Genomic DNA, 24,809 nt, shown 5'->3' on the forward strand with positions numbered 1-24,809 from the left:
CATTTCAAACTTGTGGCTAATCAGCTTCGTTCAAACTCTCCGAGTGCATCACTGCATAGTGCATGACATCAGGTTAGATGTTTGATTACTTCCTGCCTAACGAGCATACAATATACACAGCTGTCTTCAAGAAGATCTTCAGAAATGAGAAAAACATGAGATTTCCCAGGGCCACTTTCGAGAGCACATGAACATATTTCATAAGGAGTGAGACCGTCAAAATGAAGCTGTGACAGGTTACTCATATCTAAAGAATTTAAGGTAGAGTGAGAAAGTCAAGGTTGGAATATGCGTGTGCACAGGTAAAGGGAAGAGGGAACTGAAACAAACATTTCTGTGATTTGTCTCCCTAAGGTCACTCCAAGCAGTTTTAAACCCGGTTTAACTGGTCAGTGCGTCCTCACAAATGAGCAATGCCCGATGCTCTGGCTGGCAATCCCCACCGTCCACGCTGTGCTTCAGCAGTACAGCCAGTTCACAGGGAAAATGGGTTGAGACACTATCATCTTCACACGAGAAACATCCCCTGTAACATTCTCCTTGTTTTTCTTCTCAATTATTATTTTTAATTTAAAAGAAAGAAGGAAATTCAAATGCACACACTTTAAAATACAGTAAGAGTTGAAGAAGCCTTCGTAATTAAGATGGTGAATGGGGGAAAGAAGCAGAATCAGAGACATTTTCACTGCCCTGAGAATAGCTCAAAAAAGTCAGAGTGAAGAAACCCAAAATCTGAGTATCCATTAATGTGCTCAGTCAATCTTAACACTGATCTGTATGGACAGATTTGCAAAAATACCCCACGTGTACTCAAGCACCATGTATGAAGTAGGACTACAAACAACAGCATCCGTGAACTGGTGTTCAAAACTGCACTGCACTGAAAATCAAACGACACGTTGGTGACTGAACTATGCGTTTCTACACCTTAGTATACTTGTGGTCCTTTAAGTTTAACTCTTTGCTCAACCATCCTTTCTGCCAAATTATCAAATTACTTGTGTAGTAGTACGTATTGCTGACAAAAACATGGAATTATGTGTCTACAGAGCTTTTTCTCTGGATACTCCAACTTACTTTATGAGAAATTTTAAAAATTTTTAAAAGAAAATCCACATTATCTTAATTGAAAGGGCAAACATTAACCGACTTTAACATATAGAATTGACCTTCATTATTTGTAGAAATTACATGATGAAACATTAGTCAAAAAAATATGCTCTAGTTTTGAAAATAGAGAAATCTGGGTGGACAACAACCGAAAAAATGTTAAAAATTAAATACTCCCTGCCCCATCAATTCTTTAAGAACCAAACTGATGAAGGGGAGAAAAATGCCATTAGTCACCGATGCAGAGAAGTCGGAGTGGGAGCTCTCTCAGGCCCAAGAATATTCCTGGTTGTCAGAGGCTAAAAAGATTATTTATTGTTTCCTTCCTAAACCCAGCTCCACTGCCACCTGTTCAGAATTGACTATAAAGCTGTTAAACAAGACGAGAACTTTGATGCTGGCTGTGAAAACAAGTTTCACTGTATCTGACCCGAGCAGCACTCACTACTGATCCAGAAGCAAAGGAATTTGATTTTTTTCTTTAAGCGCAGCTATCTTTTTACCTTTATAAGCTGTTTAAAAAAATGTAAATAAAATAACTCAGTGGACAATAGAGGGCATTCATCCCACAGAAAGACAGCCGCCACCCTTAGACATGAAATATCGCGGCACATTAAGTCATGAGACCCCGCTAATCAAAGCTGACAGGGCCCTGAATGTGATTTCTGCTGAGACTTAGCGATATCATGGGGCACTGAAGCATGCACAGCCTGCCAGACTGCCCCTGTTCATGTGACAATGGCTTTTATTCCCGAAAGGGGCCTGCGAGTGACAAGAGTCCCCTTTGTCTTTAGGCTCCCGCATTCGCAGTGCAAGAGAGGTTCATTCAACCAGCCCCAGACACTCTTTGAAAGGCTGAAGTGTAACATAAGATGACCATGAAACACTAGCTTGCCTTCTGCCTATCCCTCATTCTTCTCAAGCACAGCCTGGCCTATTCAGGGCCGCTCACAGACCCGCTCGCGCTGCATTACCCCCGGTCTGCTGAATCCCCGCATTGTCCCGGCCCCACCAGCAGCCATGGCCCTTCCCACAGCTCCATCCACCCCACAGCTCCATCCATCCACCCCACGGCCCCACCAGCAGCCATGGCCCTTCCCACAGCTCCATCCACCCCACAGCCCCACCAGGAGCCATGGCCCTTCCCACAGCTCCATCCATCCACCCCACAGCTCCATCCACCCCACAGCTCCATCCATCCACCCTACAGCCCCACCGACAGCCATGGCCCTTCCCACAGCTCCATCCACCCCACAGCCCCACCAGCAGCCATGGCCCTTCCACCCCACAGCTCCATCCACCCCACAGCCCCACCAGCAGCCATGGCCCTTCCCACAGCTCCATCCATCCACCCCACAGCTCCATCCACCCACCCCACAGCCCCACCGACAGCCTGGGTCGAGGGCAGTGTGGAGCCATGGCCCGTGGGTTCAGAGGACTTCTGAGAAGGGGACAAAGCCACCACATTTCACTCAAAACTACCTGAATGGGAATGTCAAACCTGTCTGGCTCTCCCCGCCATGGAGAGCAGAGCCGGGAGCCCCTTGCACAGCCCAGCGCATCCTGCGAGGCCCCATGCTGCCACACTCCCCCAGCAGCTGCAAACGCCATTCACAAAAGAATGGATAAAACCCCAAACGGGCCAGACGCCTCAAAAGCCCACTGATATGTCCCTGCTTTTTCCTTTAACTCCCACTGTATCAGCTTGTTTTTCTGCATCATGGGAGCACTAGTGCCATCCTCTGGCCAGTGCTCCTGTCAGGTGCCTCAGTTGCTAAATCAGAATAAAGTGACTCCACCTGTGGCGGCGCCCACCAAACCCAGCTCCGGGCGCACAGCTGATGATTTTCGACACCCATCAGGCAGCAACACTGCAAATTTCCTGGCTGAGGGACCCACAAACTGGCTCAGCTTTTGACCATCTCTGCTAAAACAAGGCGCTCAGGGAGGGCCAGAAGCACTTCGGAAACCAATAACCACCACGGCCGCCCCCAGGGATCTCTGGGATCTTGTTTTTGGAAGATATCTTCCTCCAAAAGTTCTGCGAGGGGAAGGAGCAGAGCTGGGGACCTCCGTGGTTCACACACCACAGCAGGAAATGCTTTAAAACAGGCCAAGGGTACAGTGTGCTCTAGAATAAATGCTTGATGTCTTATTGTAAATACAGCAAGAATATAAATAGTGACAGCAAGGATTTATAAAGATTTCTGTCCTCCCAGGTGAGAGACAGAAGAGCCCAAAATCCTATTTTAGCTGTGAATCTGCTTCACTGCCCCATCCGAAAGATGGGGAAGAGCCGGACGAACAGACACATCACGGCAAGTGCTCAGAGCCCCAGGTCCAGGTTTTCTGGGGTTAGTTCCTGTGAATGTAGGTAGAATAAGTCCCCAAGGCAGGCAAAGATTTCCTGTTATTCTTGAAGATAATTCTATTCATCCTTCTGGCAGCAAAGCAAAACCAGAAGAAAGTTATGGCTGAGGATAAGCAACAGCTGAGGTTTCCTGTTCTTCACACTGGGAATGACTAGTAAATGATCTTTTCTGGGGAAGAAAGAACAGAAAAACAACTCCTCAAAGAAAAGAATTCAGAGCTTTCCAAAACCAGATCTAGAAAGAACTGCATTTCTAATGACAACAATAAATATCTTTGGAGCCATGACCTTAAAAATCACATTTGAATATAGTCAAATACTACATTTCTGATAGGTTTTTCAAACACATTTAAAAGTCTATTGAGCAAAAGAGTAAGTTTCAAGCAGCTACCTGTGAACTTCTAATCAAATAGGAAATATCCTTTTTTCAGTATTCAAAGAAATCAACAAGGATGGAATTCCACAATCTCACTTGGGAATTCAACTCTACGGAAGAATAGGATTTTTAAAATGCTATTTGAGTTTTTTCTTTTGCTAAACAAGACCAAGCTGTTCTATACCATCAAAGTGAATCATCTTTCTTCGAGAAAAACAAACCTAAGTTTTTTGCCTTTAACAAAAAAAAAAAAAAGAAAAAAGAAAACCAAACCACCATGTTAACAGTATTGTAGTTTGCTCATGAGAACACTCTCAAGGCTACCAAGACATCACGGTGATGGCACAGATGCTGCAAGTGCTCTGAACCACAAGGTAAAACACATCAAATTCTGGGGTGGGTGAACTCCTGTCAGTGTCAGCCACTCAAACTCACATACACGAGTAGTAACACATTTTGAATATGAGCCTCAATGGCAAAGAGGCTTCGAAACTCCTCAAACTGAGAACCCTTTGGCTGGGATAACCACGTGGGAACGCAGAGATTTTCCAGCCCGTCCTCGCTGCAGGCAGAATGGAGACAGCACAGCAGGTCTAGGACCAACTACTAAAATCCCTTCTTTTCTTGCCAAGGAAAACAAAAAAGAACACAACCATCCTCTTAAATTCTCCAAATTAAACCCTATTAACCTGTTACTTTTAAAGGTCAAAACCAGGATGGAAGAAGGATTCACTGGCACTCTGTACTCAGCCATTAGGAAAAATGAGGTTGAGCGCAGCCTGCTCGGGTACCCAGGAAGACCATGCTAAGCCGAGCCATTCACAGCGTGCAGCTGCTGAGATGAAACGGAATTCACATTGAAATGCATCCAAAAAAGGACACAGACATTCACAGAGAACTGGAGAGCTGGGTAGGTAAATTCACTTGAAAGACATGACCCACCTCCTTGTAATCGCCCCTGTGATAAAGATGACTGACGTGTCCAAGCAAATAGTTCCGGTCTGCTGTATGGAGCTGGTAAATGCTGATCAGAGGGTCAAGAAGATTAGCTGGGCACTGGGCTAGTATTCTGAGTACACGGGCCTGCAGCTTCTTCAGCTTGATGCCAGACTAGAGAATAAAAAAAAAAATCAAACACAGATTTAGTAAAGATGGCTACAATTCAATGGCAGTTGAAAACGCAGCTTGTTTAAACAGTGGAATAAGCCAATTCCTTGGGCAGGGATTCTCCAATTTCCCCATGGAGTCGGCAAGGAGAAATCAGAACAATATGATACACATTTTTTTTCACAGAATCTAATTTAAAAACATTATATGTTAGTGGGATAATTCTGGAAAAGGCATATGGCCTTGTACAAAAGTAAAATATGAAACTGGAAAAATGCCCTCTTTTACTAACGCAGCTATTTAGAAATTCTCCCCTCTGGCTCCCAGCAGAAAATCTTTGAATACAGCAACTCCTCTCACAGGAGATCTCACCTATCAGGCATAAGAATCCAATTTTCATTCCCAGGCTTGCTCCTGGGTGCAAGAAGCACAGCAAAAGCAAGAGCATCATCCAAAGATGCAGAGATAGATGGATTAGTCCTTGTGTTCCTACATGATTATTCTCTTGCGATACAGGAATTTCAGTGCCAGAAGCACTTCACTGCACTTTGCGAATACTATAATGGCAGAGCTCAACACCTCAAAAGAGCCATTTGGAAAAATGGGAAATGAAGCAAAACAAATATAAAAAGTATCTTGCACTTCAGAGCCAAAAGCATACCATAAAGAGATAAAATCTCAGTAGGTCAGAATACTTGAAGGCATAAGGAATGGTAAATATTAGTATGTACAACCCAGTGACCCGATGTTACAAAGCTAATTGTTCAGCTGCTGAAAGTCATACTGGTACCATTTTCTGCATTCCTGATGATAAAAGCTCCCCAGCATATGGCAGGAGTTAAGCAATCAAACAGTAACTGGCTTCTATTTGCAGAACTGGAAGAATATGCAGAGTAGATTATTGCATTGGGTCTGATCCTGACAGCAGCCATGCGAGTTCCAGGGGAAACCCCCAGCCCAGCAAAGGCTGCAACACCAACTCTTGGTCAACGTGGTTTGACCTGGAAAGATGGGAATCCCAGCCTGGAAGGGGAAACGGAGCTCTCGCTTCACAGTTCCTAATATTATTTGAGTTCCAGGCCAGCAGGCAGCAGGTAACGCTGTCTCAGCATGAATTTCACACCTCATCATACAGTGTTTTAAGGGAGTGGAGCATCTCCCGTGTGAGGAAAGGCTGAGGAGCTGGGGCTCTGGAGCTGGAGGAGAGGAGACTGAGGGGGGACTCATTCATGGGGATCAATATGGAAAGGGGGAGTGTCAGGAGGATGCAGCCAGGCATTCTCACTGACAACCAGTGACAGGACAAGGGGCAGAGGGTATAAACTGGAACACAGGAGGTTCCACTTAAATATGAGAAGAAACTTCTTCATGGTGAGGGTGCCAGAGCCTGGCCCAGGCTGCCCAGGGAGGTTGTGGAGTCTCCTTCTCTGCAGACATTCCAACCCGCCTGGACACCTTCCTGTGTAACCTCATCTGGGTGTTCCTGCTCCGGCGGGGGGATTGGACTGGATGGTCTTTCGAGGTCCCTTCCAGTCCCTGACATTCTGGGATTCTGTGTTTAGATGAGACTACAGAGAAGACACTGGACTATGGAAAAAAGTGAAATCGGGGACACTTGAGGGACATGACAATCAACTGCTCTCTCTCGCTCTCTCTCTCTAACCTGTTGAGCAGCAGGATGCTCCTTCATCCAGAGCTGCAGCTCGGTGGTGATGCAATACCCGAGGGAATGGCCCTTCCCCTTCCAGTCGCCGCTGCCCTCCAGCATGGCCAGGAGTCCTGCCAGCGGCTCCTCCAGCCCCGCAAAGCCCCGCCGGGCTTCTTCCTTGAGCTGCCGAGACACAAAACCACATTGTCATGGACAAAAAGATTAGTGAATCCTCCCTTCCCCCAGCTGAACACAAAGCTTTATTTTTTTTAATGTAATCTATTCAGAGAGGTAACTGTTGCTATTCAGCCACCATCCACGCCTCCAATGACTTTTCATGTCATTACAGATTCCTTCATGGCTCACTGCACCTCAAACCCAATGGGAAAAGCAGCAATTGTCCACACTAATTATCCCATAAAGACAGAGAAGTTGTTCTGTGGGGCAGACAAAGGGGCTTGGGACTTGGGGGAGGGGGAGAAAAGAAGTGAGCTGGAGAGCGGGGTGTTATTGGGAAAATGAAAATATTGAAGGTAGGTAACCCAGCTCAAAATCCTACTCATCTTCTAAGAGACAAGTAATAACGCATATAAACATCATCTCCTCGTTCTTGTACCACAAATTTTCATATTTGACCTTATACCCACTTCAGCCACAACGGCATAATGCTCCTCACCATAACAAGAGCACTTGGGAGTATCCAAGTTAGTTTGCATTTTACACACAAGATGAAAAAGAACGAAATATCAGAGTTCAAACTCTGTTAGATCGCCATCCTGCAAACCTACGCTCCTCCTCTCCAAACCCACCTGAGCAGGGCACTTTCTCCCGGCTCCGCACACCTCGGCGGGGCCGAAGGCCGTCCCAAGGGCTCGCGACATGGGAAAACTCCATGCCGTAAATCTTAGGAATCCCATGGTGACACGTTTAGAAATGTGAAGGAATTGGACATTCACTTTGTGAATGTTAATAGGCTACTTACTACCCATCTGGTAGAAGTGATAAATTAGCCGGACTGAGCGATGTTGGGATGATGTTGACATTAGGAGCAGCTTCCAGGGCGCTGGGAGGGTTGGCAGCGTCCTCGGGTGCCCGCACAGCGCCCTGCGCCGCACGGCCACGCACCGGCCCCAGCACGGCGAGGGCTGGGACACTACACAGGACACTCCCCAGAGCAGCTGCTCTCTTTCTTTTCTGGCTAAAGAGCAAAATCCAAGAGATGCTCATCCCGCCTGCAGCCAGCACTTGTAATTTACTGTATATGACGGCCCCAGCTGTAGCTTCCAATGGAAACAACATAAAGTTTGAAGAATGACATGGAAAACAAGAGAAAATCTACAGGAAAATTTGCCAATTAATTTGTTCTTTTTTATTCATTGACAATATTTACTCAAAGACAGTTATTTTCCACAGTGTCTTTCATGTCTGGAAAAACCACAAAGCGTATCATTTCAGAAACTGTTTCTTTCTCACTAGATTATCAAACACAGTATGAAAAAGCTGATGACTAACAAAGATGTGACTTTAGATAACAGATTTCTGCCTGTAAGTATTTTTCCCTGTGGCAAGAACTTGCGATGTTAAACACAGGGCTCCAGCTTCACTGGGAGATTCAGCAGAAGGAAAAGGCAAGTTCTTCCCCAACCACAAACATCCAACACAACAGCCAAGGGAAAACAAAGCAACTCGCCAACTAAATTGCACTGTTTATACACGGTCTCTCTTCTTTTTTCATTTCTTCCCCCCAAAGCCCCACTTCAGCACATTTAGACTGAACAAAGAGCTTTCTCCACACCACTCAGCTCCTCCTTGGGCTGGAGTCACAGGCCTGGCTTTGGCAGGACGGGCTCAGCAGATACCAGGTCCTGCTTTCACGGGCAGAGCGTCTCCAAGCACTGACACAACAGCCCGGAGCACCAATTGCTTTTATCTAGACCAAGCCTTGCCTTCGGACAAACCTTCTTCAAAACTTCCCAGCAACCTAAAGACTTCAACCATGGTATGTATAGAGAAAAAAAAAAAAAAAGCATGAGACACCTAAATCAGAGAGGAAAGAGTGCTGTGCTGCCTGGCTGGTCCCTCTGCCAGAGGATTCCTCTCAAACATGTCATTGCCATTTCCATTTCAATTGATTCCCATGGCAGGGAATGCTCCTTGGGGGATTTCTACAGTCTGACAGATCATGGGAATAGGAAAATTTTGCTGATGCTCAAACTACATATTCCTTCACTCAGTTTTGGTCCCTTATTTCTAGTTACGCAGCTCAGGGCAGTCTGCTGATGCTTCTCAATTATTTTAAAACTGTCTTTGCCGGGTAGGAAATGACCACTTCTTATAGCCATGTCCCAGAACCGAGGTCAGCCCACAGACAGACACCCTCCTCCTGCTCACAGTCACTCATTTGAGACCAACAGGCTGATTCACAGTAGTTAACAGAGGGTATTGGCTTGCATTTGTGAAAGGCAAAGAGGCTCCCAGGCCGGAGCAGCTGTGGATGCCCCATGAAGGGTGCAAGGCCGGGCTGGCCGGGCTCTGAGCAGCCTGGGCTGGTGGAAGGTGACCCAGCCCGTGGCAGGGGGCTGGAAATACATGGCCTCTAAATACATGGTCGCTCAAGTCCCTTCCAACCCAAACCATTCTGTGATTCTACGATTTAATGTCACTGGAGCAGACTAAGCGGTATTTAAGCCAGCTTCTCTCATTCCTCTGAGCCGGACGGTTGGATGTGAGCAGCAGCAGCAGCGTGTTGAGCATCGCAGAGCAGGCGGCAGCTGCCCCTGAAAGAAGCGTCCACATCTGCTGTGCAGGCATGGCGTGTCTGAAGGCCGGCGATGCCCTGCGCGTGGATTAGCCCATCTCAGTGACAGCAGGACAGGCACGTGTCACAAACCACCGGGGACATCCATGCTGTGCTCCCCACCTTGGAGGCAGGTGCTGCTGTGCCACCGCCTGGTCCCACCGCAGCCCTCGTCATCTCTCTGAAAAGCCTTTCCTCGTCAGTCAGAAACGCATCGTCGTGGTTCAGAAACACATCATCGTGGTTCAGAAATGCATCCTCCAGGTTCAGACCACGCATCTGCCCCTGCCCGCAGCCCCACCTGAAGGAGGGACCCAGGGGGACAGACCCGTCCCCAGGGAGCTGCACCCCCACATTCTGCAAAACCACCATCGCACGAGGACGGTTGCTCCAGAAAGAAACACACTGAGCAAGCGGAGCTGCGAGTGTGACTCACGGGGATCCTCACGGTTTTCCAGCCTCAGCAGGAAAGCTGCGGCGCTCTCTGCCCAAGGACACGTCGATGGGAAGCTCTGTCTTTTTCACAGTATTTTTCTTCACAATCCACACACATCCCAGGGTACACAGTACAGAGATTTTGATGATTACTCTTTCCTACTGTTGTTTTGTGGGATTAACTGCCCTCAAGACCTAATAAATAATATTTTTTTTCCTCCAACTCTAACAAAACTTGTCAGAAAACTCAAGGCTTCAGAGTTGCTGAGCTCAAGTCTATGTCGGTGACGGACCGTTTGGAAAGGCACCTCTCACACTGTTTCCAGTTATTTAATTATTCTGGCTGGGAACCACAGACTGTCAGCGATGCAAAGTCTACGTGCAGTGGACAAGGACAACGACTGCCCGCTCCGGACACCGAGGTGCGCAGCCACACCGGCCACTTCACACCGACACATTCCACGTGGCTACGTGGTGAGCTGCAGGTTTTTGGGTGTTTTAGGAAAAAAATCTTGGCTACGAACCTGCCTGAACAATGCAGAGTTAAACATGGGAAACTCAGCACTAAGCTGATGCATCTAGTGGTTTTGTTAGTTTTCTAGCTCCTAAATTTAGATGAAGTATATTTTGCTCCCTATGAGAAGTCTCCATGTAGAGCCCATAGGGCACTGTATAAAAATACAGCAACTAATTTTAGACAGGCAGCGTAAATTGCATTCACTGCTCTAAGAGGCAAAACCAAACCAAAGCAGAAAAAATGGTAAAACTACTTTGAATACGAAGGCTTTGATATCACTCCACTTGGCAAAGAGCACTTTTCTACTGACTTCAACCCTCATTTTCTTCAGCTCCTAGAAATATTCTTTCCCCTCCCCCCAAGATCCTCCATTTAATGGACAAAAAAAGTGTTTAAAAGAAAACAAAAGCAACTTCGTTTTTTTTCTCTCTGTAGCTCGGCCCTGTAAACTTCAGCTCTTTTATATGCGTCCCTGAGCTGCTTCACATCACACAGAGCTACCTTTTCTTTTCACTCCTCGCTGCGAATGCACCGGCTCTTCCCCTGTGTGCTGGAACTGAAAGCAATGGTGAAGAATTGCAGGGCTGACCTAAGCGCTCTGTGTCTGGACATGCTCTGCATGCAGTTATGAGGGAGCTCAGCCTTACCTTCTTCATCTCCTTCTTTGTCCAGAGAAGCTGAAGGGTTTTCAGCAATAGGAGTGGGTCCTGGCCTGGAGGAGGGGGAAGGGGGAGAGAAAAGGGGGGAGAAAAACAAAACAAACCAGATTTATTGGCTCTATACAGGCAGCCTAGACACACTGGTGCATTGTTTCACCGAAATCAGCTACTCCACGCCACTGCGTTTGAAACCACCAACCTTCCAACTGTCAGTCAGGATTAAAGTGCTAAAATCCCTCACTCTGAAATCCTAACAAAATAACAGTCATCATCCATGCATGGCTTAACTAAACACCCACACGGGCTCAAATACTGAAAAGCTGTATTGGGGCATTTACAACTAAATCACGGTGCTGCGACGCATCGAATGGATCCCCAGCAGCCCCCCCGCCACTGCCCCTTTGGAATATTAAACCAGAATGGTCCTGGAAGAGTAAGCGCCTTGCACACGTTGGAGAGGATTCCCGACACACTCGTGTTTAATGAAATGGCTCTACAGCGTTAACCTCAGCACAACCTGTGGATGGAAGACGCGAGCGGGTGAATCCACGGGGAGCTGAGTTAGTCCGGGTGCTCGGCGGGCGCTGGAGCCAGCGCAGGGCACGGGGGGCGAGAGGAGAGAGGAAATGCTGCTGGGATTAGTGGCGAGGCTAAAAAAATAGAAGAGTGATCAATTATTTCAAAAGAAGGTTATTCGGAATTTTTCTCTTTGACTTTTCAGCTAGTTATTTGAGAACTTGCATTCAGCTGATCTATTATCATTCATCATACCAGAATTATTCATCAGACGGTTATTACCAGTATTTCTGAACCAAATGTTTAGGAATATTTCATTTTAAAAACAGTAACATTTACTGATATCTGGTTCTACTTAATTCACAATCATTTACTTACGAAACCATGACTCAGAACATTCTGAATGAAAATCTTCTACTGTATCAACAGTTTAAACATGAAGAATGAATTTAAAAATCTGAATGAGTTCTCCAAAAGCACTTCTCATATACTTAGTGCTCCTCTTATGTTTTCATAAAGCCAAAAGAAAAATGTTCAACTGAAAAGGAAACACCCTCTCAATCACTTTCTGCGTTCTACAGTTCCTGGATTTCTTGCTGGATTTCTTGCTTAGAAATCTGACTTCGTATTTCAGGTCACAAAAAGCTACTTCAACTGTGAAAAGCTCTACCTCATCCAACTAAACTCTGAAGCACTTTATTTATAAAATATTTCAAGTAGCAGGCTGATTACTGGTTGAGCCAAGAGAATGATAGTATTCCCATTATCCAGTAGCCTCTGGGAAACACCAGCCAAATTAAAAATGCCACATTTACAATTCATGAAATAATATTTTCTCTCATCTCTGGTTGCTCTGAAATCTTGAACTCTCCAAGCACTGGTTGTTCTCCACTACTGCTTCTCCTCTGGAAAAAGAAAAGTCTCTTTTTACAACAAAACAGAAGAAAATCCAGATCCCAACTCCCCACAAAATTAGCAACTAACAGTCAAATTCAGGCCATGTGTGTGCATATACACACACTCTCCTCTTGGCCTGACTCCCAAAGAAATTTATACACACATACAAAAAAAAAACCAACCTAGAATGCAACCCAGTGTGTAACCAAATACACTGTAAATCTGCACTGTAATTAATGCAGTGAACGAGTCGGACTGATCCAGGAAATGAGAGCAGCTCGGAAAGCCACCTCTCACTGCAGATACAGCCAATAACTCAACTGGTGAAAAAGCTTTCTCGACCTCAATCAACAAAACAAGCCCTTTTCTTACGTGACTTTTCCCTACCTTACCTCCCTGGAACTGAAACCTGACCTCACCGTTACTTCGATGCACAGACGCACGGAAACCGTCTCTCCAGACCATGTTAAACGACTCAACATGTTGCCAGCGCGGTACATAGGGAACAGCCTTTCCCCTGCTCAGACCCTGGATGTGGATGCCCCCACCACGTCGTTATTTCTGTGGAATGTCTCTATGCCCGGCGCCAAACCACTTGGACAGGAGAAGGCCAACCAACGGGAGGGCACCCATCCATCTTCTGGAGAGACCTGACCAGAGGGGTTTGCTCCCCGGGCAGTCGGGGTGTACGGAAGAGCCAATTCCCACTTGATTCTCCAGAACAGGGACTGAACAGGGAGGGAGAACATTGAACTATTAACGCTGGTGTCAGACCAGCGCTGTTCTTCCTTCATCCTTAGGTCCAAGGGAAGAACACCGCTTCCCAACATTTCATAGAAGGTCAAATCACTTTTACTCCATTTTGTACATTTCGTAGAATGTCCTGAGCTGGAAGGGACCCACAAGGATTGAGTCCAACTCCTGTCCCTGCACAGGACACCCCACAGTTCGCTCCGTGTGTCTGAGGACGTTGGCCAGTCTCTTCTTGAACACTGACTTTCCACCAGAGCGGAAAGATGCTGCAGTTCATGGACCTTGAGCGATTGTATCCAGCTACTCTCCAGCAAGGACACAAGATGTAAATGTGAAGCTCCGGATCATTTTGGCTCTGGAAAGAAATGAAGAATTCATCTTTTCTTTCTCCTGCAGGACCTCTTTGGGGGACTGGCCTCCTCATGGTTCTCCTGGCACCCTCAAGAGTAGAAATGCCCAACTTTGGCAGGGACAGTGAAGCAATCGTAGAATCACAGAACAGTTTGGTTGAAGGGCCCTTCCCAGCTCCCCCAGTGCCCCCCCTGCCATGAGCAGGGACATCTGCACCAGCTCAGGTTGCTCAGAGCCCCGTCCAGCCTGGCCTGGGATGTCTCCAGGGATGGTTCAGCCACCACCTCTCTGGGAACCTGGGCCAGTGTTAAATAACAATAACAGAGCTGTTATGTTCCTGTCAGAATACCAGACAGGATCCTGCTCATCCGCACCCAAGAAAGAACCAGAGAAGCAGCACGAAACTAATGCCAGGACATCCGAGGAAAAAGGACGGGACCTTACAAGGAGTTTCATAAGCCTTCCAGAACAAATCTGGGGAGCAGACGATTGCTCAACACAAAAGGGAGAGAGGAAGAAATACAAGGGAAGGACGAACAAAGCAAAGCAATTGCAAACCAAATGGTCATAACTGAACCACAAAAGCATCTGGGCTCAACTCGGAGGACGAGAACAGGAAAGTTCCGGAGCGACCTCCAGCCACAGCAGTAAGAGCAAGAAGCAGCAATTACTGAGATACGGGTACAAGACCAGTGGCAGAATGGTGCCTGCAGAGGCCAGGCCAGGTCACGGAGGCCACAAAAATGCTTTCACACGTCACACCAAGAACATACAGAATCTCTACTTCTAAAGAAAAGTTAAATTCTGCAGAGACTCCCACATACTGAAGAGATCTCCAGTGACCAGCAAGGGTTATTCAGTGAGCAAAACAAACCAAGCAGGGATGAGGCCACATAAACCAGCGTAAAAACCCACCGTGGCGGGAGGGGAGCAGCGGGCCCTGCGCCCCGCTGGGGCCTCCACGCTGGAGGGACTGAGCTGCGCCCGGGGCATCCATAGAATCACACAATGCTTTGGGTTGGAAGGGACCTTAAAGATCATCTCTTTCCAGCCCCCTGCCACAGGCCGGGTCACCGGAGCCCCGTCCAGCCTGACCTGAACCCTTCCAGGGACGGGGCAGCCACAGCCGCTCTGGGCAGCCTGGGCCAGGGCCTCAGCACCCTCAGTGTAAAGGATTTCTTAGAATCACAGAATTATAGAATCACAGAATCATTTGGGTTGGAAGAGACCCTCAGGATCATTGAGTCTAACCACAATCTAGCGCTAAACCACGTCCCCAGGAACCTCATCTATATCCCGTTCGTACATGCCATCCAGCTCCTGCACCAAGCCCGAAGAGAAAGTCCCCAGTCTGGCCTGGACCTTTCGCAGCTCCAAAACTGGGTTTGCAGGCCATAAAATATCTGCAGAGCTTCACCAAAGCAGGTTCTAGCACTGCGGTGATCCCAAAAAGACACATTTGCACCCGCTCCATCAAGAGGTAAATGACCTCGATTTCTTCATCTGACAGTTTCTCCAAATGTAAGAGTATGTTCCTGTTTTCAGAATTTTGACATTAATATATTTCCTTTAAACGTTTTTCATTCTGAAAATAAATGTCCTCTGCCCTGAATCTGGTACCAAAATCAGAGGAGACGCTAAATCAAATCTTTTCCAGTCCTCAATATCTGTGGTTACATTTCAAAACCATATAAACCACAAGGCTTATATTTTTGAGTTAGAAAAGTGCCTTTGAGGAAAGCCATAAACTACTTTCTGTTCATTCTCTCTTTTTCCTTTGTGCGTACATCACTAAAACCTGCTGGGATCACAACAAAAGCGGTGCGCGCGGGCTGCCGAGGTAAAGCCGCGGTTTTGCTTTTGCATCCTTGCAAAATTCTGCTGCATTATTCACCAATTCTGCTGAAACGCCCTGGCAAGAGAAATCCGCTTTCTGACCGGGGTTCCCTGTGTGTCCCGCATGGGGAAAGTGAGACACCCAACCCCAGAGGAGGAACCGAACAATGAAAACATCTCTCAACACTTTTTCTTTGTGACAAAAACCATTAAATGACCCACAGCCCAAGACCTGGAAGAATTACAGTCAACTAATTAAAAGATGCAGAATGGGGAAGGAAAAAAAAAAAAGGCAATCCCAAAGAAGGAGACTTAATGTGACTGACATGCAGGATCCCATCCACCAACCAGCCAACTACAGCTGAAATTAATGGGTGGGAAAGGTAAAGAACAAAATGCTAATGGTTAAGTCTTCTTTAGGCAGATAGCTTATACCTCTGCCTTGCAAATTAATAGGATTTTAATAAATATTTAATGGGATATATAACAAATCCAAACCACCCAGTAAACAATCAGTGAATTCCTTCCCCCAATAAATCCCTGTTAATCTGAACAAGACTTTGAGATATTTTTCTGAAAGGAAAATAAATGTTCTAGATATTTCATATCTCTCTCTATAAGTGCAGCTAGCCTACTTGCACTTCAAAACTAAAATACATAAAAATGTACAGGCGACGCATCAACTGGGGGGTGGGCAGAGCTGTTCAGTCACCTCCTGTTTCAGTATGACGGGTACACCCAACACTGTGACATTTAAATTACATCTGAAAACAAAAAAATACTATGCTATGTGGATTAAGAATTAATCAAGTCACGAATCAGAATCTGCCCTGTCTCATTTTTTTGCAGAAAACGTCTGTAGTTCACAGCAAGCGTGTGCTCACGGGGTTGAAGAGGAACAGAAGCAGTATCGCTTTGAGGACGCAAAAAATGAACGCGTACATTTTCTAGTGACAAATTTTGAATCTCTAAGAACAAGCCAGTTTAATTAAAAAGATACAAAATTCCTCCATGGAAACTCACAGATCTTTACACACTTTCTAGGGTTGTTTTTGCTGTGTTTACTTATAATGAGTACGTGAAATATAAATAAACCTTCCACTCCTAAGCATTTTTGAGCTTGAGAAAATGATTCCATATGGAATTTCTCCTGGCAACGTGAAATAACATTTTAAAGATACAAAACCAGTTTTACAATATATAGGTACCACGTAATACGTATTGTGAAATTCTGGGTTGTAATTAAAAAAAAAAAGAGGAGCAAGTAGATACAATAAAAACCAAAAGGTAAAGTGCTATATTATTTTAAAATGAGAAGAAGTACTTCAGAAAAAGCCGGTACATGTGAATCTGTGGGTGTTAGCCAGCGGGCATGGCAGTGCCGCTCTCCTTTTGCTTTGCAGGAGGATTTTTCAGTAATTTGTTCTTACTTGGATTTATCCAAAGGTTGCCATGCTGTGTAACCACCGAGTGGGCAGAGATGTCAGACATACTGGAATTAACCCTCACCAACCAAAACAGACAGGATACAGATTATTCAGTTATTTTTAAAAAGCAGTTAGCATTATGCTCTCGCAATGGTTTTGGTTGTGCCACATCAGCCCCGTCTCGTGCTGAAGAGTCGCCTTCCAGAGCTGCTCGACCCTCTGTTCAACCTGAGGCCTCCACCAAACCTGGGACTGAAACGGGGAAACCTCTTTGAAAACGGTTCAAAATTCAGATGATGAGAGACCACCCACCGCTCCCGAGCATCCCAGCAAAGCTTGTTCCCCAGAGCAGGGAACTTTGGGCAAATTCTGGCTTATTAGTGTCTCTTTTTGAGTAACTGTTGTGTCTCCATTGTAGGTATATCCAGTTAAAACATCACCTTGCAGCAAGGCTGATGTAACTGTGTTCCTTGGCTGCAGAGGGAGGGAAGAGCGAAGGGTAATTCGTGCAACAGAAGCTGCAAAAGACACGGTGGGACGCGCTTCTTGAGCCAGTCAGAACGTGATGGGTGCAATGGGCTGGGAACGGGTCTGTGGGTATCGCTGCTCCACCCGACGCATCCCAACCCGTTCTCCACTTCTTTTTGGGAACACGTGTTCTAAATGACATTTAATGGCCTTGCCGTAATTTGCCTGTATTTTTGCAAACAGTGCCAAGGATCGTATTTCTTACTTCACCCGCAATGAAATGCAACCTCCGCTTGCTTTGCACCCACACGGCGCAGGAGCGCAGCTCAGCCGCCGCTTGCTGCAGACCCACGGCCAGTTTTGCCCTGTTCTCATTCAGTTCACTTTCTGAATATAAAAGTCACAAAGGGTTTTGCTTAATAGACATGGCACCGTACCAAATAAGTTATAACTGGCAGTGGAGAGGTAAATAAAAAAGTAGTTTTCCCCAGAAAGAATCAAAACCCAAACAGCAAGCAGCCAACGGCCCATCTCCCCATATCACACCCAACAAACGTGCTCTTCGGGACGGGGAGGTGACCACGGAGCTGTGCAGGGGGCGCACCCCGACCATCCGTTATCTAATGAGTGTCCATGTCATCTAATCAGAGCCGCAAGTTCACCTGAACCGAGGTGGCCTACGGCTCTTGGATATCGTGTCTTTACCAGTTCAGTTGTATACAGTTGTTTTATCAGAGGTTGATTTTTTCAGGAATACCACTCACAGCCTAATAACACCATAGAATCACAGAACCATTTCAGTTGGAAGAGACCCTCAAGATCATTGAGTCCAACCATAACCCACCCCTGGCACTGACTCGTGTCCCTGAGAACCTCATCTCCGTCTGTCCAACCCCTCCAGGGATGGTGACTCCAGCACTGCCCTGGGCAGCCTGTTCCAATGCCCCACAGCCCTTTGGGGAAGAAATTGTTCCCCACATCCAACCTCAACCTCCCCTGGCGCAACTTGAGGCCGTTTCCTCTGGTCCTGGCGCTTGTTCCTGGGGAGCAGAGCCCGACCCCCCCTGGCTCCAAGCTCCTTTCAGGCAGGTCAGAGATCAGAAGGTCTCCCCTCAGCTCCTGTTCTCCAGCTGAACCCCCAGCTCCCTCAGCCGCTCCCATCACACTTGTGCTCCAGCCCCCCACCAGCTTCGTCACCTCCTCTGCACTCTCTCTAGTGCCTCAGTGTCCTTCTGATGATGAGAGGCCCAAAACTGAACACAGGATTCAAGGTGAGGCCTCACCAAGGCCCAGACGAACTTCCAACGCATCTTTCTCCACCCTTGCACGTTACTTCTAAATGTAAACTGGCACTGTCTTGGGGATGGGGGGGGATTTTCATTCACAGGAGTGTCCTCTCCTACTTCACATGCGCCCGCACCAAGGGGGTCAAAGTTTCTTTAATACTTGTTCATGGCAGAGTCTGTGTCTTAGGAAAACCAGATATTTCCAAGAATGATAGCAGTTCACTTCCAAGAACACTATGACTAAGGAGTAACCACTCAGTGATTCATCCCGATCTCCACCGACTGCAGCGATGAGACACCCACTACGAATAAAAGCACCCCAGAGCTATTCGCTCGCTGGGAAATGTCTCGGTAGCAGTGTCTGCAGACAGGCACAGGAATGCTGCTGATCAATTTAAATGTTAATTACATCCCACCACTGAATCCGCCAGTGCAGAATTTGCAAGAGGATCAGATGTCACAAAACTATTTCATTTCAGAAGCAATAAATTGCTCTGCTTTAGCACCATTTCCAGGGCTCCAAAACTCACTCACCATTCCAGCTACCAATTCCTTAACTCCCACAAAAGATAAATATGCTTTTTAAATGTATAACTATGTGGGTTTAGCTGAATTCAGACAACAAGGAAATGAAGCAACGAGATGGAGAGGGTCCTTCTTTATAAGGTATGTCTGGCTCACTCCAGCTTTCTAATCGACAGAGCTTTGAACTCCACCGCACAGAAGGCTTCAGATCTCAGAAGGGAAGTAACCACACGCAGCTGAAAAACTCTGAAAAACACCACACACCACACACCTCCCCTGTAATTTTACCATTAAAGATTCAGCCTTTTGGGAGGTCTGTGAGTCTAGGCTCACTAGAGGAAAAGCGTTCATCACTTGTTCCTCCAGTTCTTCATTCACACATTCGGATTCGCCTTCTGCACTGACATGGCCGGTGGAATATCTGCATCAGACAGGAGGAAAAATAAGGAGAAAAAAACCAAACCAAAACAACAAAACTCTGTAAGTTCCTCACTCGTAATCACCTGATTGTGAACATCAGCTCACTTTCAGTAGCCAGAATCCTCATTTAACACGCATGGTTCCTTATTTCTCCATTAGTGGACGGGCTGTGCGTGCTGTGACACATCCCTGGGCTGCCCTGACTTGACCGTCACCCGCAGGCCGCGCTGGGCCCCCCTGCGGCTTCTCTCCAGCACATGAATCGTCACTGAAATAGAGGCGTTCACATCACCGAACGCACCGCCGCGATGGGGTCCAGACAGCAATTCCAACTGCAGAACCAGTTTATGTTTTGATTCATAGGCCAGATGGAAAAGCCAGGTCAACCCAAAACGATTCCCCTACCCCCATTCTCCCTGGATCCAAAGCAGGGGAAAAGCTTCCTTTCAGTTCAAATGAGACAGTTGTTTCGCTCAGTAGAAAATACCTTGCTTCACTTTAGCAGGGAGGTCAGTATCTACAAGTTTCTCTTCTGGTTGTTCTTCAACCATGTTTCAGACAGACCTGATTTAACAGAAACATGTAATTCCACTGTGTACCTGCACGTACAGCAGGCACCGGCCAGCAAACCCCAACTGGAGCCTCGGGGTTTGATCTCTCGTATTAACGTGACAGCAATAACATAACAGGGTTAGCTCTACTCATTGTGTTTTCTCAAACATCCTTGCAAAAGCTTATCACGAAGCATCCGGCCACGCATTCAATGCTGATTTCATGTTTCTCATTTGATTCTTCTAGCGAAAAGCTGGAATTCCTCAGATGCCATTAGCTGAGCCCACCCCTTCCTGGGATCACTATTTTAAGCCATACCTTGGTCTATGCTGCCAGCACCGGTGTTGAAAAGTCAAAATATAGAGAGCCAGCAGAAATACGTCTGGAAAATGAGCTGCACAGGCAGGACACCGAGAAACTGCCACGCTGGAGAGAATAAAGGGCAATGAAGAACAGCAGATAGAGTAAAAGTATATTGAAAGCAATAAAAGTTTTTATAGAAAAAGAATCTGGTCTTTCTCAATGGCAGTAAAAGTCATTCTTTTAACTAAGAGCAAGAAATCCCTTCCATTCTGAGAAATTCGAGTTATGAAAACATAATAGGAAACCTCACAATTTTGCTAATACATGCTCTGCTTCTCAGTGAGTCAGAAGTTCACATTCTTCTAACGCAGCCTCCCAACTGAAAACAATCCCCACACTTCAAGCAAAAGAATAATAAAGCACACATATGCTTCTTATAAAACAACCCTTACAAATAACCATGGCTTTTGTTTTCATAATGGCTAAAATTCATCATTTCCCCCCCAAAAAACACAGATCAAACAAAACGCACTCTCATTAAAAGGCTGGTTTGTCCGAGTGGAACAGCCAATAACATTTTCCTATTATTTTGTTAGCACTTTTTGTCAATGAAGAGGAGGGAGAGCTGCCCAGCAGACAGTGCCGGGGCAGGCGGGACGGCTCAGCACCCAAACCGGGACCCTCTTCCCCCCACCCCAGCCCCAAGGGCACCCACATTCCCCCCGCTACACCCAGGCCCCTCAACAACATCACCCAGGGATTGCGTGCAGCTCATGAACGGAAGATGCTCTGCAGATCTGGTGCCAACTAAAGAAATAAAAATGAAACCGACCCCAGAAGTTTCCCAGCTTTGGGCACATCCTCGAATGGTGCCCGAGACGACCCACTGGCCAACGTCCTCAGACACACGGGGTGAACTGTGGGGTGTCCTGTGCAGGGACAGGACTTGGACTCAATGATCCTTGTGGGTCCCCTTCCAGCTCAGGACATTCTGAATGTCCCTTGCCCTTGCACAGTGGCAAAGGAGAACATCTCGCACATGGGTCACCACCTCAAACAGTCGTTTTTGGATACTTTCAATACACCCTGGCTTGCCAAGGAGAAGTGCACCTATTTTTACCCAAGTGGCAATTCTAAAAATAACACAAAGAAGTTGCTTTCGAGGCAGGTAATGAAATCCATATTAATAAAGGCCTAAAAATATAACAATCATTAACCTTTTGCAAGTAATTGGCAACACTTTTAACGGCTTCCTCATCTGCTGGATGGGCTATAACCCATCACGGGTTACAGCATCGCGGTTATTAAGCACCAAGATGACAAGACAATCCCCGGCACAGGGGACTCAGAGCTGCAGGCTGGTGGGAGTCGGGGCACACGGGGGGGACAGCACGGCACCCCCCAATTCCCTTCTCAATTTTACACCCTCTCCTGCACCTTCACCTCCAGGCACGGGGAGGTGAACGAAGACACTGAGCTCGGTCTATCCCCCTCCGGCCAAAACCACGGCTTGTGTTCCTGTGTTCATAAAGCAAAAAACAGTTTCGTCATAAAATATTTGTTCTCCTCCAAAAATTCAGCCAAGCTATTTTTACTTACTTTAGCCAACAGCTCTGTGCATTTCTTCAATGATAAAGAGAAATGGGTTTTGTTGCCTTTTCCAGCACTTTGGAAAACGAAAAATTTCTTCTTTCAAGCTTATTAAGCCTGTAAAGGCATAGAAAACTAATACTGTCTGGGATAAAAGGGGGAACTTTTTACACATGCCATTATTTTCTGGCTACTTAGTACTGAGACTGTCAGAACAACAGCAGCAGCAGGTCTAGAGGACTGAACTGCGGTTTGGGAACAGAGCATCAGATGCAGAGTATCATAGAGCTAAAAAGATACGCAGATCTTTTCCCATTCAGACATCTCTGGAAATCCCCAAGTTCTAAGCCTAAGAAACTTTAACTGTCCTAAGTAGCTTTCCATGAAAAAAAAAAAACAACTGTTGATACTAAACCCCCATAGTACATGTTTTGAAGCCATCCAACTTTCTGTTTAGAACAGTAACAATAGTTTGATTCTTGTTTAAACACCATTCCCACTTTTTCTTTGAATCATAGAACCATTTTGTTGGAAGAGACGCTCAAGATCATCGAGTCCAACCGTTAACCCAAGGCTGGCACTGCCCCATGTCCCTGAGAACTTCATCTCCACAACTCTGGCATCTTCTGCCAATTCCTCACTCATGTGTCCTTAGGAAGCATCAGCAGATGCTGAACGGGACCAGAGTCCCTCCCTTTGGGAGGTTCCCAGGGCTGAACTCCGCGGTACGGAGGGCACCAAGGGCATCCCGCCCCCGGCTCCCCAGGATCTCTGTTTCTGTTCCCTACACAGCCCCAGAGCTGGCACAGCTGATTCTGATGTTTAATACCAGTCATAGAATTCGTTTTCATCTGTGGCTGGATAACCCAATCGCCAGAAGAAAGCTGTAGGTTAGACCCAAGAAACACCGCTTGAGCTTGAAGAATACGTCAGCTTTTCTGCCAGCATGTCAAAGGCATTTTTAAATAACCCTTTCACTAAGGTAGAAATTCACTTTCGTGTTGTTTTTTTTACTAGCTGAGACCATTCAGATCACTGAAGATAAGTAATCAGGTTCAAGGAAACTTTGTTCTGTAAGTATCCCAATGAGAATTAAATTGCTTTTAAAAATAGAAGCTGAAATACAAACTTTTACATGCTGAGAGCTCATGTTAGTAAAGTATTTAGACTGTGTATAAGCACACGTTAAAATGCACAGCTAAAAACATCGATCCACTTTCAGTACCCCAGCACAATGGCTCAGAACTCCAGTGAAGAAGTTCATGTATTTTATCCTATCCCAAGCAACACCAACTTATTTCAGCCAAAGCTTGAAACCTAAATATCTCCTTGAAGGAACGGCTCCATGGATGAAGTTCTCACCCAACGAAGCTGACACAAAATTTCCATGCACACCGACTAAAGAGAAGCATTTCACTGGGCTTGGGCCCACATCCTCACTTTTTAATCCAGTTTTTAATTCATGCTTAATTTCTGCTTTAATTAAGGGAAGTTTCACCTAAGTTAGGGTTCACGTGAGCCTCCTATAAAGTTGTACCATGAAACGCTTTAGCAAAACCTTCAAAAGACAGGGAAAGAGGCAGGGAAGGCAGGAGTGCACATCATTAAATACAGATCTCTTTCTGATGTTCTTTCCATGTAGTCCGGGCCATTGTTCTTTATAAAAACTGCTTCTGTAGATCTTAACACACTGACTGGTTTTCTACAGGCAGAAAATGACGGAGGAAAAACAAGACTGTAGCAGCTCCGGGTTTTCTGGCACTTTCTGTAGTCGGGTTATTGTACCAGCTCTAATTCTTTCCTTTGCTCACAGATTGACAGGCAAAAGTTAGAGCTGTCAGCCAAGTAAAAACTCCAACTAACGGTGGGTATTCGAGACCAGGTTAACATCTTGCAATTGCAACTGAAAGTATTTTTTCCAGCAAGGAACAAGTCCACAGCTCTTATCGTCCAATGCTTGACAAAGGTGGAATTGAAGGAGCCATGGAACCCTGCGCTGGGAAACTCACTTTTCCCTCTCTTGCAGCGTATCGAACCAAACTGATCCGCTTTAGATGCTAATTTGAGAAAATATCATAGCTTTCTTCCAATCAAAAATATGGCTTGCAAAGCAGCTTTTCAGCTTCCCTTCAGGTTACATATAATGTAATTTAAAGACTTAAATAAAAAATGTGGAGAAGACCCATTTGTCCAGGCTATCTCAAGCTCTCCACAGGCAGAGTGCAATTGCCACTTTGCTTACATTGAAGAAAATAATGGCAAAATTACTACTTCTTCCCATGGCTAATTACATCTCACAGTGTTATGTTGACGCTCTCTCTCCAGTACTGACACTTCATATTGCCAGAGAAAGCAAGAATCTTCAAATAACATGTTCTTCAAACCGATCTTTGCTCCTGTAGCTGCTTTTGAATATCCTGTGCTGAGGTGCCAGGAACAGGACCGATTCCTCCCAAATGTGCCCCGAATTTGCTCCCTCCAGGCACAAAGCTCTCCAGGTCATTGTCAAGTGATTGCAATCATAGAACCATGGAATGTCCTGAGCTGGAAGGACCCACACGGATCATCGGTTCCAACTCCTGTCCCTGCACAGGACACCCCACAGGTCACCCCGTGTGTCTGAGGACGTTGTCCAGTCTCTTCTTGAACACTGTCAGGTTGGGGCCAGGACACCTCCTTGGGGAGCCTGTTCCAGTGTCCAGCACCTCTGGGTGAAGAACCTTTTCCTCATGTCCAACTGACCCTCCCCTGGCACATCTTCTGCCATTCCCTGGGTTCTGTCCCTGTCCCACAGAGAAGAGCTCAGCCCGGCCCCTCCTGCTCCCCTGCTGGAGCTGCAGCCCCATGAGCTCTGCCCTCAGTCTC

The 24,809-nt window shown here is 46.3% G+C and overlaps 1 protein-coding gene across 8 annotated transcripts in view; it reads right to left on the reverse strand.

The window, feature by feature from the left end:
- The window catches only part of EXD3 (exonuclease 3'-5' domain containing 3), a 291,985-nt gene that overhangs the window by 187,260 nt on the left and 79,916 nt on the right, over positions 1-24,809 (reverse strand). For all 8 annotated transcript variants that reach the window (XM_065648437.1, XM_065648436.1, XM_065648434.1 and 5 more), the window contains 3 exons: positions 11,009-11,073; positions 6,628-6,795; positions 4,800-4,967 (listed from right to left, as the gene is read on the reverse strand). In XM_065648437.1, coding sequence (XP_065504509.1) covers positions 4,800-4,967; positions 6,628-6,795; positions 11,009-11,073 — 401 coding nt within the window. The remainder of the gene's footprint in view (positions 1-4,799; positions 4,968-6,627; positions 6,796-11,008; positions 11,074-24,809) is intronic.

This window comes from Caloenas nicobarica, chromosome 19 (genome assembly GCF_036013445.1).
Source record: "Caloenas nicobarica isolate bCalNic1 chromosome 19, bCalNic1.hap1, whole genome shotgun sequence".
NCBI classification, from domain to species: domain Eukaryota; kingdom Metazoa; phylum Chordata; class Aves; order Columbiformes; family Columbidae; genus Caloenas; species Caloenas nicobarica.